This window comes from Neomonachus schauinslandi, chromosome 1, assembly GCF_002201575.2.
Source record: "Neomonachus schauinslandi chromosome 1, ASM220157v2, whole genome shotgun sequence".
Lineage (NCBI taxonomy): Eukaryota > Metazoa > Chordata > Mammalia > Carnivora > Phocidae > Neomonachus > Neomonachus schauinslandi.
Window position 1 is genome coordinate 33,558,770 of NC_058403.1, and position 17,975 is coordinate 33,576,744.

Here is a 17,975-nt window from a genome sequence, read left to right on the forward strand (position 1 = left end):
ATAAAATTACATTTTAAAATAAAAGGTAACATTGTTATTGTATTGGGATTTCTGAAATTGTAGTATCTTAAAAATTTTACATTATTGCACACCTTTGTCAGATTCAATGGCAACCCAATGTTCTTTGCAATATATCTTTTTTTCCTAATAAAAGAGAAGGTCTGAAAAGAAATTATATCTACAAAGTCTCCCATTTATACACCATGTTTTATAGTAGGCAGTGAGAAGCCTTTGCTTTTTCAACACCACCCTCTTGCAGCTCCGGTTCTGAAAGGACTTATTTCCATGAATATCAGCAGCACCACTCTTAGTAATTTAGCAATGTGAACTAAGGCTCTAGAGTAAACAGCATGCCTTTTGGAATTCAACATTGTTCCTGTTGAAAAGGAGCATCATTTTGCTCTCTCTTCTGGAAATTGCATTACTAATAAACGTGATTAGGGCATTTGTGTCAGGTAGTCAATCTTGGTGAATATATAAGTACCTTTGTTCAACCATTAAAAAAAAAATCATAGACACCAAAGTAAAAACACATCAACAGTAATTTCAAATAGCACCAGTAAAAAGTAAAATGGATTATAAGTAACATACTATATGCTAATTTTTGCAAGGGAAAAAAAGCCTGTATAAAATTTGTACCTGTTAATTACATTTTCTAAAACTTACTGAAAACTGAGACTTTAATTCCAGAGGAGAGTCAGGCTCATGAAAAATACAAAACAGCATGCAGGTATAATGGCATCTATTGAGATGACAAGTTAGAGACCAGTAAAGGAAGGGGGGGAAAAAAAAGGAATAAAGAAATCTACATGTTGTCAAAGTAGTCCCTTTATGACAGCAAAATTATTTATATAAAGAAAAACAGTCAAAACAATTAAGATGTTTCCACAGCAATTTCCAAAATGGACTCCACACCGAGCTTCTGTCATTTATTTTAACCAATTGAAATAAAAATTACTAAATTTAACCAACAACAAACTAAACAGGAAAGTAAGCAGGGCAGTGTGTTTAAGATTTTCATTATCTATTGGAGAGACTTCAGTGACATGTTTTGACAACCTGAAGTATGTTCCAGGGCACTACACGCTGAAGAATGAAGTGGTGTTTAGAAGATCGCATATAGATTTAAATCGATTGCCATTCCAAGCATGTGCAACCCTGGTGACTAAAACACAACATTTAGAATAAAGAGCTTACCTGTGGAGCTGAAAGCCAACCACATCTTTCTTCCAATTTATTCATATCCCTGTCAAAGTTATTTAGGAACTTATAGCGAAGGAGGTCATCATCAGTTAAATGAAACTGCCTTCTGGCATAATGATAACTCTCATTATTTCCTTTTCTTGGAAAGTCTAACCATTCAGGATGCCCAAATTCATTACCTGTGTTAAAAAACAAATATAAGCCTCACCCAGTAATATTAGCATTTCTTGCTAAGGTGACTCAATAATTACATGTGTTAAAGTCCTTAAAATCCATTAGGTTCTAATTTACCACAGCTGTGTCCTGTGAATGATATACAACCTTGGTTCAAAAACATCACAGTGAAGCACAAAGAGTAGTGAACACATCTGGACTCAGAATTCCAGGGTCCGGTTCCAGCTCAGCCATACAGCCCTTGTTACACACCTCCTTTTCCTCATGCACAAACTGAGAACACTTATCTCTATCATACTTAGGTCATCTCTGAAACTATCTCTAATATCTCTGAGTAATTTCCAAAATTTCTATTTCTGTAATCTGTACAATGCTTTACAATTTCTCAAGGCTTTGAATGCACATTATGTTTTGATCCTCAGTGGGGCTCTTCATTATATCCATCTCACAGATGAGAAATCCAAAGCTTTGGACATTTTTGCCCAAACTTTACACAGATAATAAGCATAAAAGCAACCATTAAAATTTAGTTCTTCTGATTAAAATCCAAAGATTTTAATGAGTTCTTTCTACCTCATCCACACTTAGGCAAGTACGTTTTAAACTTCAGGTGCCATAGAAACCCAAGTCATCACTCTTATTCTTCATTTTCCTTATTTCTTTCTCAGATCTACATGTTACCATTAGCTGTGTATCCTTAATTTCAAATGTGTCTGCGTGCATGTGCACGCATTTGTGTTTAGCTAGGACACTTGATTTGGAACCATTTAAATATTATTTACCATTGTAATGATGAGAACCAGAAACTCAATACACTGGAAAAATGAAATAAAATAGTAACACATAAATATTTTTCATTCTCAAAATTAAATTTAGATATTGATTGTCTAATAGATAGGCTCCTATTGTTTTCCCCAAGGTGGATTTCTACTTTATAGCTTCTTTTTCCCCCTTAAAAATTAAATACTGCTTTCCCAAGTTTTCTTTTTTTTTTTTTAAAGATTTTATTTATTTATTTGAGAGAGAGAAATGAGAGAGAGAGAACACATGAGAGGGGATAGGGTCAGAGGACGAAGCAGACTCCCTGCCGAGCAGGGAGCCCGATGCGGGACTCGATCCCAGGACTCCAGGATCATGACCTGAGCTGAAGGCAGTCGCTTAACCAACTGAGCCACCCAGGCGCCCCCCCCAAGTTTACTTTCATTTGCCACTTTGATGATGAATTTTCTAAGCCATGAACATCTCCTTTGTGTCAGAAGTACTACAGCCAATACAAGAGTGTCCTACATTCAAGAAACGAATACATTAATATTCTAATAAAAACTAGGGAACTAGTAAACTAGGATGTAATTCAAAATGTTTTATTGTAGAGTTGCTTTAAACAGTAAACTCTGCTAAGAAACACTGGAATTTGCATTTAACTTTTTGGAACCATAGCCATCAAAGTAAAAATAGCATCCAAACAAATATGTCTGCAGCAGTTTCATAAGAGTTAAAGCATCTGCAAACATTTTGCTAAATTCTAGTATTTCATTCTACACAATATTCTTTACAATTTTACCTGCGATGTGACAGAGGAGAGAAAACCAGATTTCTGACTCTATGGGCCTATATTTACTTTAGGATGCCTTCAAGTGACACAAGGAATTTCCCTCTGCCATGCTTTGGAGTTCTGCTTAGGTCTGGAGCCTGTCCCATGGTGTAGCCATGGGACAGCCTGCTCCAACATCCATTCAACTGGCAAACTCATGCACCTTCAGAATTGTAGAGGAGCACATTATTTACTGTTAAGGAAGGGACTGCCAGCCTGGGGAAATTTATATGTCTAAGTACTAGTGAAATTTCAACTAGTGGAGAACTTTAGAAAGACTAGAAATGACATGAGTTGGCTAAAGTATAGTAGCCTCCAAACTGGATCCAGGCACTCTATAAGCACAATACTTTTATTTTGGTATGGCCATGAACTCTGGGTTGACTACAGTATTAATGAGCAATTCCTTCAGCCTCTTCTGGGGGAGACTAGCTACATCACTGTCATCATGATTACACAGTAGAGACAGCAGCATATGCTTCATGTCTGCTTATTATGCGTTAGGCACATGCACTGCACATGAATTAATCCTTTCCATCTTCAACAACACTAGGAGGTACTATTATTATCTCAAGTTTATAAGTAAGGAAGCTGAGTCACAGACATTTATTAAGTACTGGGATCTATGAATCCAGACAGTCTGGTTTCAGCACCCTGACTCTTACTACTCCATCATATTGTCAGAAATAAATACCACGGAAATACAGTGCAAAGAATGACCAACCTCTCGTACATGGACAGAGACTCCAAGCTAATGGAATGACATGTGCAGATGCATCGGATTGAGAAGGTGAGATGTGGTGAGGAGTTTGGTTTAGCCATGAAATAGGGTTAGTGGTAAGGAGAGAGGTGGGACAGACAAGATGAGGTTAGATTAGGATAGGCCTAGGAGCTTACACCACAGGCAGTAGGAAACTAAAGGCTATTTCCTAAGTAGGGGAATGAGAAGTTCAAATGCATTTATTATTAAAATACCTCTACAGTGTGAAAAAGACACTAGATATTGGGGATAGTTAAATAGCAGGAAAGCTAACATGGAATCCAAAGTGTAAGGTAAGAGATGACAAGATGCAGTGGGAATGAGGAAAAGAATGATTCAAATGGCATTTCTTGTATACTGCTGGTGGGAATGTAAATTGGTACAGCCACTGTAAAAAACAGTATAAAGGTTCCTCAAAAAATTAAAAGTAGAATTACTATATGATCCAATAATTCCACTACTGGGTATTTATTCAAGAAAACAAAAACACTAATTCCAAAAGATATGTGCACCCTCATGTTTATTGCAGCATTATTTAAAATAGCTAAGATAAGGAAGCAACCTTAGTGTCCATTGATGGATGAATGGATAAGTAAGATGTGGTGTATGTATGTATGTGTGTGCATGTGTATGTGTATAAAAAATAGGAATATTACGCAGCCATAAAAAGGATGAGGTTGTACCATTTGCAACAACATGGATGGACCTAGATGGTATTATGCTAAGTGAAACAAGTCCAACTGAGAAAGACAAATACTCTATGATTTCACTCATGTGTGGAATGTAAAAAAAAAAGAATAAACACAAAAAGCAGAATTAGACTTAGAAATACAGAGAATAAACTGATGGTTGCTGGGGCAGGATGGGCAAAATAGGTGAAGGGAGTGGGAGACACAGGCTTCCAGTTATGGAATGAATAAATCATAGGAATAAAAGGCACAGCATAAGGAACAAAGTCAATGATATTGTAATAGAGGTGCATGGTAATAGATCTACCTAAGCATGTGGTGGGCACCGAATAATGTATAAATCTGTCAATCGCTATATTGTACACCTGAAACTAATGTAACATTGTGTGTCAACTACACTCAAGCAAATCAAAACAAACAAACAAAAAACAAATGACATTTCTGAGGAGGAAAATAACAAGATTGGATGCTGCCTGATGAACGTAGGTTGTAAGAAAAAGGGAACTCTGAGAGCAATTTTGAAGTTTCAAGCTCAGGGGGCTGAGTAGTGCCGGCATTAACCACACTAGGGAACAGTGGTGACAGAGGAAGCATGTGGGAGGGAGATAGTGAGTTTTTTGGCATGCTAAATTTAAGACCTGAAGAATACACAGGCATTCATGGATATACAGTAACATTGATAAAAATAAGGTACTTAAGTTCAGTTAAAACTGAGGGGTGAGAATCAAGAGTAATTTGTTAAGGCCTCAATAAAAGACAGTAGTTAACATCCACAAAAGGACAAAGGCCCATGGACAGCATCCTAAGGAACTGCAGGCAGAAGATTAATTAGAAAAAACTGAGGAACAATGGTTAGCAAAGTAAGAGGGACATCAAGAAAAAATACATCAAAGGCTAAGAAGAGTCTCAAAAAGGATGGTCAGTGACAAATGCTACAAACAAACACACATACAAAAAAACCCCCAAAACCCAGGCCTTGTTATCTTACCACCCATTTGGTAGAGGAATGAAATAATGTAGATAGAGCTGTGCTTTTCAATCTACGGAATGTTCCAGAGAAAACATATAGATTCCAAGGAAGCTTGTTAAAAATGTTCATCCTCTGGATGAACATTCATTACCTTATTCATTATCTTTGGGGGAAATCCCAGGCAGATTTCTACATTTTCATCAACCTCCCTGTACTGAAAGCAGGAGGGCCAAAGGCCACTCCCTGAAGGAAAACAGGGTTGAGATTTGAAAGTTCTTTATATGTCTAAGGAAAAGACAGTTAGGCAACATGATGCCCATGGACACAGAGAGACTTGGGTTTTAATCTGAGTGAGCCACTTATGAGTGAATTTAGGCAATTTAATTTCTCCAGTGCTCAGTTTACTCATCTGTAAAATAGGATAATATGTTTCATGAAAGTTCTTTTAAGATTCAAACATGGTAAATGAGGCAGTGGGCACAGGGCCTGGCAGCTCTCAGCTTTCAATGTACACAAGCTTTTACGATACACATGTCCACTTATTATGGATGTTGTTCAGGAAAGAATTACATAAAGGGCAATAGATGAGGCAATACATGAGGGAGGGAACTGACCAGCCCTACTCTGCAGCAGGCATACAAGTAACCAGGATGAATTCAACAGGCAACTAATTAGTTGGCTCCTCTTGACTTAGTTTTCATGGTACAACCTTATTCCTTTCTTTAAAGTACTGAAATTGTACACGGATGCATTTATTCATATATTTAATAATACAAACCAATTTCCCTAAGTCCAGTGTGAATGACCTTTGAGTTATCTACTATTTTAGATTTTTAAAAGGCAGAATTGGATGTGAAAATAATTTTGCTACAAGACACCCACAGGGATGGGGCAAATCATATTGCTATGTTAGGAATCCCCTCTCTGGTCTCTTCCTTCATTATTCCTACATGTTCATCTTGCAAAACCTCTGAACAAGCTCTCAAGGGTTATTTATAGCATATATACTAATAGTATATATATTATCACATATACTATATATATACTTACAATGCATATAGTATACAGTTGATTATAGTCCACTTAAAATTAACATTTTAGGAACCTCCTGAAACCAGAGTTCTCCTTTGGCTGGAACACTACTGACGCCTCTCCCATCTCCTCATTTCTCCCCACCCTTCTTGAAAATGTGACTCAGGTTACAGCCTCTGTTGCTTGCTATCTTTTCTAACTGTCTCAGGTAGACTAAGAAGGTGAAAATATAAATTCTCCACTGTATGGTTTATTTTCTCTCTTAGTATTCCTCCTTGGAAGTATAGTTTTCATCAGTATAGAATTGAATGGTGAGTTTGATCAAAACTACTGAGGATGGTATGAACCCATCTCATAATCTGATTAAAAGCTAAGATCCTGCTCCCCAGAAACACACACACACACAGACACACACACACACACACACACACACACACTGGATACAGCCTTAAGGGTTCACTAATTCCATTTGAAAATGGATACAATGTGAAATCACATTATCATCTATTTCTAACAGTCTAGCATGGAAATTCACATCCTTATAATCTATAGCATAAATAAGGATTTAAGAGTAGCACAATTACAATGAGGTTAAGATATACAAATTATTTAGAAGAGTACAAGACACATAGTAGGTGACAATAAATATTAGTTACTATTATTTTAGTATTATATTTTCTTTTATTTTATTATGTAAGTAACACACTCACACATTATTTTCTTTAAACACACACACACACACAATCTAAAATCTTATAAAATAACCACTTGCTATGGTCTGAATGTTACTTTCCCCCCCCAAATTCCTATGTTGCAATCCTAATCCTCAATGTGATGGTATTAGGAGGTGGGGTCTTTGGGAGATGCTTAGGTCATGAGGGTGGAGCCAGCCTGAATAGGATTAACATTCTTATAAATAAATTAGACTCCACAGAGCTCCCTAGCCCCTTCCACAATGCGAGGATACAATTAAAAGTCTGAGAACAGGAAGAGGGACTTCATTCAAACTTCTTGGCATTCAGACTTCCAAAATCCAGAAAGCACGAGAAATAAATTTCTGTTATTATTAGCTCCCGGATCCATGGTATTTTGTTATAGCAGCCAAAGTAGACTAAGACATCACTGTTTTCCTTTTGGTAAATATTTTATTTATTTTCATTTATATCTATAACTATATCTCTATATCTCTATATGGATACCCATCTATCTTATTTATCTACAACTTGTTTTGAACAAAAATAGAGTCATATGCTATTTTGAATTTTAATATAAGCATTTTCCAGGTCAATAAGTATATATATCTCCCCATGATGGTACTTCCTTATGTGCATACAGTGCAATTTTATTTAATCATTTTCCTCATGTTAGTCATTTTGGCTTTTTCTATTATTTTAGTACTATAAAACATGAGCAATCTTATAAATCCATCTTTGTACACTTGTCTAATATTTCCCTAAGAAAACTGAATATGCAAAATAGCTGTTGAGAAGGTAAAAAGTGGATACGATTCTAAGAGAAAACATTTTCCAAGTTTTGAACATTATTAATCATTTGAAGACATAGGCACAACTTAACAAATTGTTACTGGAAATAATGTTCAACACACACAAAATTATATTCCTTAATGCATATCCTTAATATTCTATTTTAAAAGCATTTTTCATCATTTAAATTTAAGATTTCATTTTATTGTACTCCAAGACTTGTCAATTTTAAACATTTACCTTTTTAATAGCATATCTAAAAATTAGTAACAATTAATAAAAAAGGTTATGACATGAGATCAAATTCAGTACTTGGAAAAATAAAAGACAAAGATGAAAGCAGGACAAATGTTTGGTGTCATAATCCAATTTAGGATTTTTTATGTATTTTAACTTTCACCTCATTTATCTTTTATGAGTATAAAGTCACTACTTTAAAAAACATTCCAATAAGCATATTTATATATTATGGAATATGAAATTGAATTTCTAAGTTAGAAAAAAGAGCTATTTAAAAATTTCAAGGTATGATGAAGACCCTAGAGAATCATTTATTAATCTCTATTAGAGACTAATTTAGATTTTCTGAAAATCTTTTCCTGGAGAGGCTTCATTTAAACTGAAAGATATAGAAAGTTGCATACAACAAAGAAATAGAAAAAATTACATTAGTGACTGCAGACAAAACATTCTGCAGGGTGGCTTTTGAATGTTATCTCTGTTGTAAATGAGCTGACAAGGGGCAAATTAACTTTAATGTAAGCAAATGCAACATTAAATTTCATATTTGGTTCAAAACTGTAAACACAAACATAAAATAAATGGAAGCAAATCACAGAAAGACCTTCAAAGTGACCTTGGAATAATAGTGAGCCATTCTCAGACTGAACAGAGAAAACTGGAGAATGCCTGTTAGTATCTTACACTAGCTCACAGCTCACAAACTTAATGAAGAAAAATACTATCATTAAAACAAGTTAAGAATGTTCTTCTCAGCGATGGTCTACAAATTACTTAGGGAATGTGGCAGCACTTGAGACAGTGCAGTGAAATATGACTACTCAAATAAGCTTATAACTAAGGGCTGCTATATAAAGATGGATACGAAATCTAAATTTATTCAGGTGATGGCAAAAAAGGTAACTGATTTGTTTTAGTACAGATAACTTGCTGGAATAAGAAACATATAATATGAATGAGTATTTTAATTTAACAAAATAAAAAAATACATGTATGTATATTTCTAAATTATATACAAATGTTATATATACATGCATACATAATATATGTATATATTCCTCAAAGAATGCAACAGGCATTTGTAACTTGGAGCTCATGCATTGCTGGTGATTTCCTGATATTTCATTTGGAACACTGTATGTATGTTCACCTGCGTGTTTTTCTGAGGAGAGAGGTTTCCTTCACATCCTCCGGGAGTTTGAGTCTTAAAAAGGATAAGTACCACTCACTGTATTAGAATGTTAGTAACTAGAAGAATGGGTCACAGGTAAGAGTTTCTAAGCTATATAAAAAAGAAAAGAAAAAAAAAAAGCGAAAGCCTAAATTGAGGGAAGCATTTTTCAAACCTTGGGCATAAGAAGCTTAGAAAAGTCGCATTTAAACTAACTTGAGTACATGGAGGCAAAGATTGTGACATTTGGGAACAATCCTTCCAAGTCAAAAATATGCTTTACAAGTAACCTGGCACTAACCATCAAAGGATAATATATCTGCTTGTTAAATCATCATTATGACCACTGATGTGATACATAGAATGTTACTTAATTCAAAATGAAGGGAAGACAGTAATTTTTTGAGCGGTCACCTGGGATATTTTGTAAGAAAATTCACAGTTCATGCCATGATTCACTGCATTCACTATAATAACAGAACTGGGTGCTTCCAGAAATGAGAAGACAGGCTAATAAGTAACTTTAAAACCAAAACAGGGAAGCAAGTAACTAACACTGCTATAGTTAATTAATGATTCTAGAAAATTCTACCAAGTTCCTTCTCTCCTTTCCATTTCCTCTGTAAACAGCACCATTCATGTCTGGTTAATTGTGTAAAACCTCTAGGCACAAAATTCCTATTGGGATTGCTTTTCCTGTAATTAATTTTTTGCTGTTTGATGTAAAGGTCCAAGCTATAAATTGACAAGAAGCCAGCTGGTATTCGAGTGATGGAATTCGAGACAATACAACTAATGAAAAAAGCCCAGCTCTATTAGCTGAACATTTTGATTAGCAGCTTTGTGTGTTTTGCTTCTCTAAACTGTAATGCATACTAATTTTACCTAGGAATTAATTAAAGCCTATCACAACCTCCATGCTGTGGATGTTACGGAACTGCTTGTTGATACTGAGTTATGTATATATGAGAATAAGGTATAGTCCTCTTAAGAATGTAAAAAAAAACTCTAGTTCCTACTCCTCTTTAACTATACTGAAGACTAGCTCTTAAAAGGAAGTATCAAAAGGAATGAGATCTTGCCATTTGCAACGACGTGGATGGAACTGGAGGGTGTTATGCTGAGTGAAATAAGTCAATCAGAGAAAGACATGTATCATATGATCTCACTGGTATGAGGAATTCTTAATCTCAGGAAACAAACTGAGGGCTGCTGGAGTTGGTGGGGGGTGGGAGGGATGGGGTGGCTGGGTGATAGACATTGGGGAGGGTATGTGCTATGGTGAGCACTATGAATTGTGTAAGACTGTTGAATCACAGACCTGTACCTCTGAAACAAATAATATATTATATGTTAAAAAAAAAAAGAAGAAGATAGTAGGAAGGGAAAAATGAAGGGGGGAATCGGAGGGGGAGACGACCCATGAGAGACGATGGACTCTGAGAAACAAACTGAGGGTTCTAGAGGGGAGGGGGTGGGGGATGGGTTAGCCTGGTGATGGGTATTAAAGAGGGCACGTACTGAATGGAGCACTGGGTGTTATACGCAAACAATGAATCATGGAACACGACATCAAAAACTAATGATGTAATGTATGGTGATTAACATAACAATAAAAATTAAAAAAAAAAGGAAGTATCTATTTTCAAATCAAATGCCTTGGTTTTCCTCTAGTCCTTTAGTGGGTATTCAACTCTCCGGAGGGTGGGGCACAATGTAAAATATTTTTCCAAATCAGGGACTGTGATATCCCTTTTTAGAAAAATAAACTTGCTATCCATTCCTCAGGCCCACCTTTTTTTTTTTTTAATTTTTTTTTTAAAGATTTTTTATATATTTATCTGAGAGAGAGAATGGGAGACAGAGAGCATGAGAGGGAGGAGGGTCAGAGGGAGAAGCAGACTCCCCGTTGAGCAGGGAGTCCGATGCGGGACTCGATCCAGGGACTCCAGGATCATGACCTGAGCCGAAGGCAGTTACTTAACCAACTGAGCCACCCAGGCACCCCTCAGGCCCACCTTTGATACTGATCAGTATGGCTCTGGGCTGGGACCAAGCCTAATTTTTTTTTTTTTTTCTTCATAGTATGCTCCACTGTCTTATACCTACAACAGGTACTCCCTTAATATTTGTTAAAGTTGGACTATTCCCTCTACAACTGTTAAAGATCTAACATCATCTCTTTTGAGGCACAGAAACAAAGTATAACAATCAGATCCAGAAGATGACATAAAGGAGCAAACAGAACAAACTCAGCAGTGCTGCTGCAGATTCACCATTGAAATCCACCACTGTCTCCACGCTGTGGATTTTAGGTAACTCATTATTGATATCAAGTGTATCTATTATACACTTAAAATGCACATATATAGGTGTATAAATATATACATGTGTGCATGTATATATGTCTATATGGTATGTTCCTAAAGAGAACATTAAAAACAAACAAACTTCAATGCCCGTTCCTCTTAATATCCTCAAGACTATTTTGAAATCAAATGCTTTGGTCTCCAGATCTCCGGGTTGTCCTGTGGAGCCCCTCTCCTGCGCATTTCTCCTTTATTTTTTTTAAGATTTTAAAAAAAATTTTATTACGTTATGTTAATCACCATACACTGCATCATTAGTTTTTGATGTAGTGTTCCACGATTCATTGTTTGTGCATAACACCCAGTGCTCCATGTAGAACGTGACATCTTTAATACCCATCACCAGTCTAACCCATCCCTCCACCCCCCTCCCCTCTAGAACCCTCACTTTGTTTCTCAGAGTCCATAGTCTCTCATGGTTTCTTTAAGATTTTATTTATTTATTTGACAGAGAGAGACACAGTGAGAGAGGGAACACAAGCAGAGTGGGAGTGGGAGAAGCAGGCTTCCCGCTGAGCAGGGAGCCCGATGCGGGGCTCGATCCCAGGACCCTGGGATCATGACCTGAGCTGAAGACAGATGCTTAACGACTGAGCCACCCGGGCTCCCCTGAATTCCTCCTTTAAAAGGTCCAAGTCAGTGATTATATTCTGAGCCCCAGGACTCGCTACATTGGTCATATGCTCAACTATAACACAAGATTATAATTTCAAAAGTATTAAAATGTATCCTGTGTATCAGAAAACATGTTTAACGTGGGTCAGTATGATCCCTGTCCTCATAGATCTCATAGTCTAATAGAGGAGAGAGACAGAATTAAACAAGTATAAAAATATATATTTCTTTTGGAGAGGGTATGGAGGAGAGGCCTCAAAAAAAGACTTCAAGGTTAAGGGTGAAAACAACAAAGGGTAGTAGGAGAGGAAAGCAGAGAATACTGGCAAATCTCCCCGCGTTCCCGCCTCCCCCCACAAAAAGAGACGTGGGGGCGCCTGGGCTAGCGTGTGCCTTCGACTCCAGGCTCTGTGCTCAGTGGGGGAGTCTGCTTCTTCCTCTCCCTCTGCCCCTCCCCCAGCTCGTGCTCACCCCCCACCCTCTCAAGTGAATAAATAAAATCTTAAAAAAAAAGAAGAAGACGTGAAGGTGCTGAGACAGTGGCACAGCAAGGCACAGAGGACCGGCCTGGAACTCTGCCACTGTGCAGGGAGAGGGGGGTGTTGGTCTTAGAAACCCAGTCTTGGAATTCTAGAAGTTAGCTGTGGTGTTAAGAAACAAAACACATCTTTGCAAACTAAGCATGTACATGGGTTTTAGAAACATATGGGGTAACTGACTACGTGGGTGTGGATGAAATTGCCTGGGAAGAGCATGCAGGAAGGGGAGTGTAATGGGAAAGCCTGAGGAACACTCACAGGGCGAGGTGGGGCAGAGGAGGCCTGGAAAGAAGCCTGAGGAGGAAGGACCAGAGAGAGAGATGAGGACAACCATGGTGGGTGGGAGACAGGAGACGGACCCCAGGGACGGAGGGGTCCCGAGAAGAAACAATGGTCAACAGTAATAGGTGCTAGCAGTTGAACTAAAACCTGAAGTCCTATAATAACTACACAGAGTAATAAGAGAGAACATTCATGAATGGAAAGGGAGCAATCGCAGTGATGTCTGGGGTAAAACCAAAGAACTGAAAACTGTGTTATGAGGACGAAGTGCTTTACTTTTTCTCTTTGTTTATTCTAGGATATTCTGACAGGGAGTATTTAACTAAATACCTGCGAGTGAACTGTCTTAACTATATGTAAGCTTTGTATTCATAAATGTATTTATTCATTTGAGAGCACGAGCTGGGGGGAGGGGCAGAGGGAGAGGAAGAAATTTGGAAGAAATTCGGTCTGTCTTAACTATATGTAAGCTTTGTATTCATAAACGTTTTATGGCATATAATATGCACCATATCTTAAGACAGCCAGAAAAAAGACTAGTGTACTATTAGGTTTCCTTAAAATTCCTATAACAAATTTACAAACTAACATTTTCAATAAAATACATGATAAATTCCAGTCCTCCATCCCCTAGATAAAGGGGATGGTGGCCTGAGTCAAATGCTATACCTACTCTCCCATTCCACCTGGTATTACAGTCCAGGCCTCCGATCCTGTGATAGCTGACAGGGGCCAGGAATGGCACTGAAGATGAGAGCCACTGTAGCAAAGCTGGTCGGTACCCTCCATCTATTCTGCTCTCCCCAGTCTTCCCCTTGATAAATTATGCACAAAAAGTCTTGAAGCAATGGCTAAATGAGCTCTGGGCAATTCAGAAAGAAAACATTTCCAACTTGAACTATGCTTGGACCACAGCCAAACCCATCAATCCCTTCACTTATCTACATGATTAGAATTGCTTTAAACGGTAAGTTCCTATGATCAAGGAACAGGATAGTAGACGAAGTAAATACTTAGGTCAAGTGTTTTGAGAAGAAGGCTGTCAAAATAAAACAAACCAAAGTAAAACATTCTTAACCATCAATGTCCATACGTACAAAATAAGAATAACTTTATATTGCATATATATGCGGTAGAATGAATGAAAACGCACTTATAAACCAGTCTTACTTGAAATGCTAAAGAATTAGCATTATTATATTGAAGGGTAATGATACATAATGGTATATCTCATTATGTTTTTATTTAAATCAAGACTATGGGAGAACATTTTAAATAAATGAAATCATAAAACTATATTAAAATAATAAAAGCAACAGCGCTCTATGTACATGGACTCTGTGCTAGAGTTTTAGAAATTATTTCAAATGATAGTCACAATAACCCTTCAGTTTAGGAGGGACATTATTTTCATTTTGAGACAACAGATTGGGGGTAATGTGACTCTCCAAGGTGATGCAGGTGTAAGGTATCGAAGTCGGTATTCAAACTTAGATTTGTCTGTCTTCTTTCCATGGTATCTGGAGCTAGGTACTTGATTTGAGCAACATTAGTTGGAAACCTATTACAAAGGTACAGACATTAGGGAAGATAATAAAAAAGCTATAAAAGGATGTGTAAAGATGTATTTCCAATTTCACTATCAAGTATACAAATAAAGTATATTTATTACAGACTTGTGCTCCCTTCGTGCCTTGCATGTTCTGCTGTCTTGATGTTATTACTCCATGTTACAGCTGTTTGGTCTCCATGAGGCCTTTTCAAAATCCTGCAGGAAAGCTTTGGTGCTTGTGTTTCCACTTAGGTATAATTTTTTTTTTCCTTATTAAAGCAATTATTAAAGAGTGTGATTTTTGTGTTTTTGTTGTTTCTGCCTGTCTCTTTATTAGACTGAAGATAGATACACTATGTTTTCATCTCCTATCCTTATTACTTAATTTATGTGATAGCAGGCATATAGTGCACATTCGAGGATTTGTTAAATATGTGTTGATGGGCTCCTGGGTGGCTCAGTGGGTTAAGTGTCTGCCTTCGGCTCAGGTCAAGATCTCAGGGTTTGAGCCCCGCATTGGGCTCCCTGCTCAGTGGGGAGTCTGCTTCTCCCTCTACCCTTCCTCCCTGATCGTGATCTCTCTCTATCTCACTCTTTCTCTCTCACTCTCAAATAAATAAGGAACTATAATAACTACACTGAGTAATAAGAACATTCACGAATGTGATTATGTGTTGAAAGAAGAAAATGAAGGAAATCATGTCTGCTTCCTATAGTAAGCTATATATTACTTAGGGAAAGTACTAGTTTACTTTTGAACACCCAGTTCAAAGGGGAAGGACTCAAAGAAAGTGTGTAACAAATGCTTCCTTACTGATTGCAAAATGAGGGCCATAAAAAACACAGAGGGGCGCCTGGGTGGTTCAGTTGGTTAAGCATCTGCCTTCAGCTCAGGTCATGATCTCAGGGTCCTGGAATTGAGCCCCACGTCTGACTCCCTGCTCAGCAGGGAGTCTGCTTCTCCCTCCCTCTGCTTTTGCACTCTTGCTCTCTCTCTCTCTCCCCCCTTTCAAATAAATAAATAAAATCTTTAAAAACAACAAACAAACAAACACCCCCCCCCAAAAAAAACACAAAGGAAAGTGCTAATGGGTGGAAAAGGGTGCATACAGAGGAGCCCATCCATAGTGGGGGGTTGGAGGGGATGTAAATCAGTAGAGAGAAGATAAATCACTTAGGTTCTCTCTTCCTGAGGCCTCCTTGGGTGTTTTCCTACTCTGAATGCCACACCACTAAGAGGCAGAATTTCAAATGGCTCATGTTGCTAATTATACCTTGACCTACAGGCAATTTTTGTGGCACCGTTCTGATTTAAAACAAATAATAAAAGTATAATCAAACCAAGTAAAAATGAACAAAACATGTAAGACTAAATGGAGAAAACTGTCATTTTTGAACAAAAATAATTTCTTAAAAACTACACAGTAGGGCGCCTGGGTGGCTCAGTTGGTTAAGCGACTGCCTTCGGCTCAGGTCATGATCCTGGAGTCCCGGGATCCAGTCCCGCATCGGGCTCCCTGCTCGGCAGGGAGCCTGCTTCTGCCTCTGACCCTCCCCCCTCTCATGTGCTCTCTGTCTCTCTCATTCTCTCTGTCTCAGATAAATAAATAAAATCTTTTAAAAAAAAAAAAACTACACAGTATTTTCTTAAGAAAATTCACAGCAATAGTAGTGGACTCTGCCATTTGTTCTGAAACCATTCTGATGCTGCATGAAGCAGAAGACTCAAAATATTCTTTAAGGGGGAAAAGAAGGGGACTAAACCACACTAAGGAAGAGATGGTGGGGGAAAAAAACGAGGTTATTTAATACAATCCTAACTGAATTCATATTTTTCCCAAGGATATTGCAAATACCTTAGAAAATGATTTGCTAATGCACATCATTGTAAAAAGTGTACAAGTTTTGCAAGTGAACAGGGCACCAGCTGAAAGACTCCATATCTTTTTAGGTGGTAGAAAACAAGTCAAGAAAACAGGAAATGTGAAAAACAATATATTGGATGACTACAAAATTTATACACATGTGATTTTGTGGCTCTTCTAACTTTAGGTTTAGACCCCAAAATTTAGTAATTGAGTCAAATTGTGCTATTTTTCCCTAAAATTTGCCTATAATTAGGATATGCTACCACTGAGTCAGGGTTAGTTCCTTTTGGTCACATCAAACATACATAGTAATAGAGATTAACAAATTTCCCTAATGAATTATTGAGAGCTAAGCAGAGACATTGAAAGAGGAAGCATATAACCATAGGAAATAAGGCTAGAAAGAGACCGTTCTCTTAAAGCCTCTGTATGGCATGACTGACATCGGTTAAATTCAATCCTGATATCATTCCAGGCTAGATAAGCCTAAGAACATCAGGCTCTTTCACGGCACAGCCTGCTACAGCTTTTCTTCTGTATCTCCCACAGCCTTTCTTCTGTAGTCAGCAACTCCAACCCCCTAGTAGAGAGACTTAACTACCTGCTCATAACTTAATCAAAGGACCAGTATCAGTTTGCCTTTGGAAGATATTTCCATTGCTCCAAGTTCCTGCCAACAGCTAGTTAGCCTTCTCTGCTTCCCTGCGGTCAGTTCTTGCTTCCTCTCAGGCCACTGGTGCCAAATAAATGAGAAAAAAGTTCCAGAGCAGCATGATGGCTTGTGGCAAGCACTGTGAACTTCTTCCCACAGTGAGAAGAAAAGTTCTCAGTATTTGCACTGACTTGCTTCAGGTGTCTCAGTTTGCTCTGGGTAACACTGATTTTGAATTGTAAAAAATATAATGACAAGGTTATGAATTAGCCTATCAACTGTCTTTGAAGGCAATTAAAAGAGAGGTTCAAAATCATGTAAACAATTTTAATGTCTTAGAAGTAATGACGTTTAAATTATCATACACAAATGTCCCAGAGAGGTTTGATACAATGTAAACTACCACCACCCTTCCCCTCCATATAAACCAGAACATTTTCCATTGGTCTAAATCATTCTCTGTGCTTCCATACAAGCTAAAATTCTAACACAGAAACAAAGCAATACAATTAGTAATTGGATCAGTTTTGTGTTTAACTTTTGTCAATCCAACAATTTCACTAAACTATTTCATTTAGAAATACTCATCACTATTATTTGTCCCTGGGTGAGGAAAGTTTCTTTGCTCTCCTTTGAGCTTTATCTCCCAATATACAGTCTTGCTTCCATCAAAAAGATGACCCAAGTAATATGATCATGGCCAATGTTTCCTGCCTATACATCTTTCTAGTTAGTCCTTGACTTGTAATGCTTGTTTTTGCCTCCAGAAGTCCTGTCTATTCTT

The 17,975-nt window shown here is 37.4% G+C and overlaps 1 protein-coding gene across 1 annotated transcript in view; it reads right to left on the bottom strand.

Moving 5' to 3' along the window:
- The window catches only part of GBE1 (1,4-alpha-glucan branching enzyme 1), a 279,857-nt gene that overhangs the window by 35,204 nt on the left and 226,678 nt on the right, over positions 1-17,975 (bottom strand). Inside the window, exon 13 of the mRNA XM_021689411.2 lies at positions 1,198-1,382. Coding sequence (XP_021545086.1) covers positions 1,198-1,382 — 185 coding nt within the window. The remainder of the gene's footprint in view (positions 1-1,197; positions 1,383-17,975) is intronic.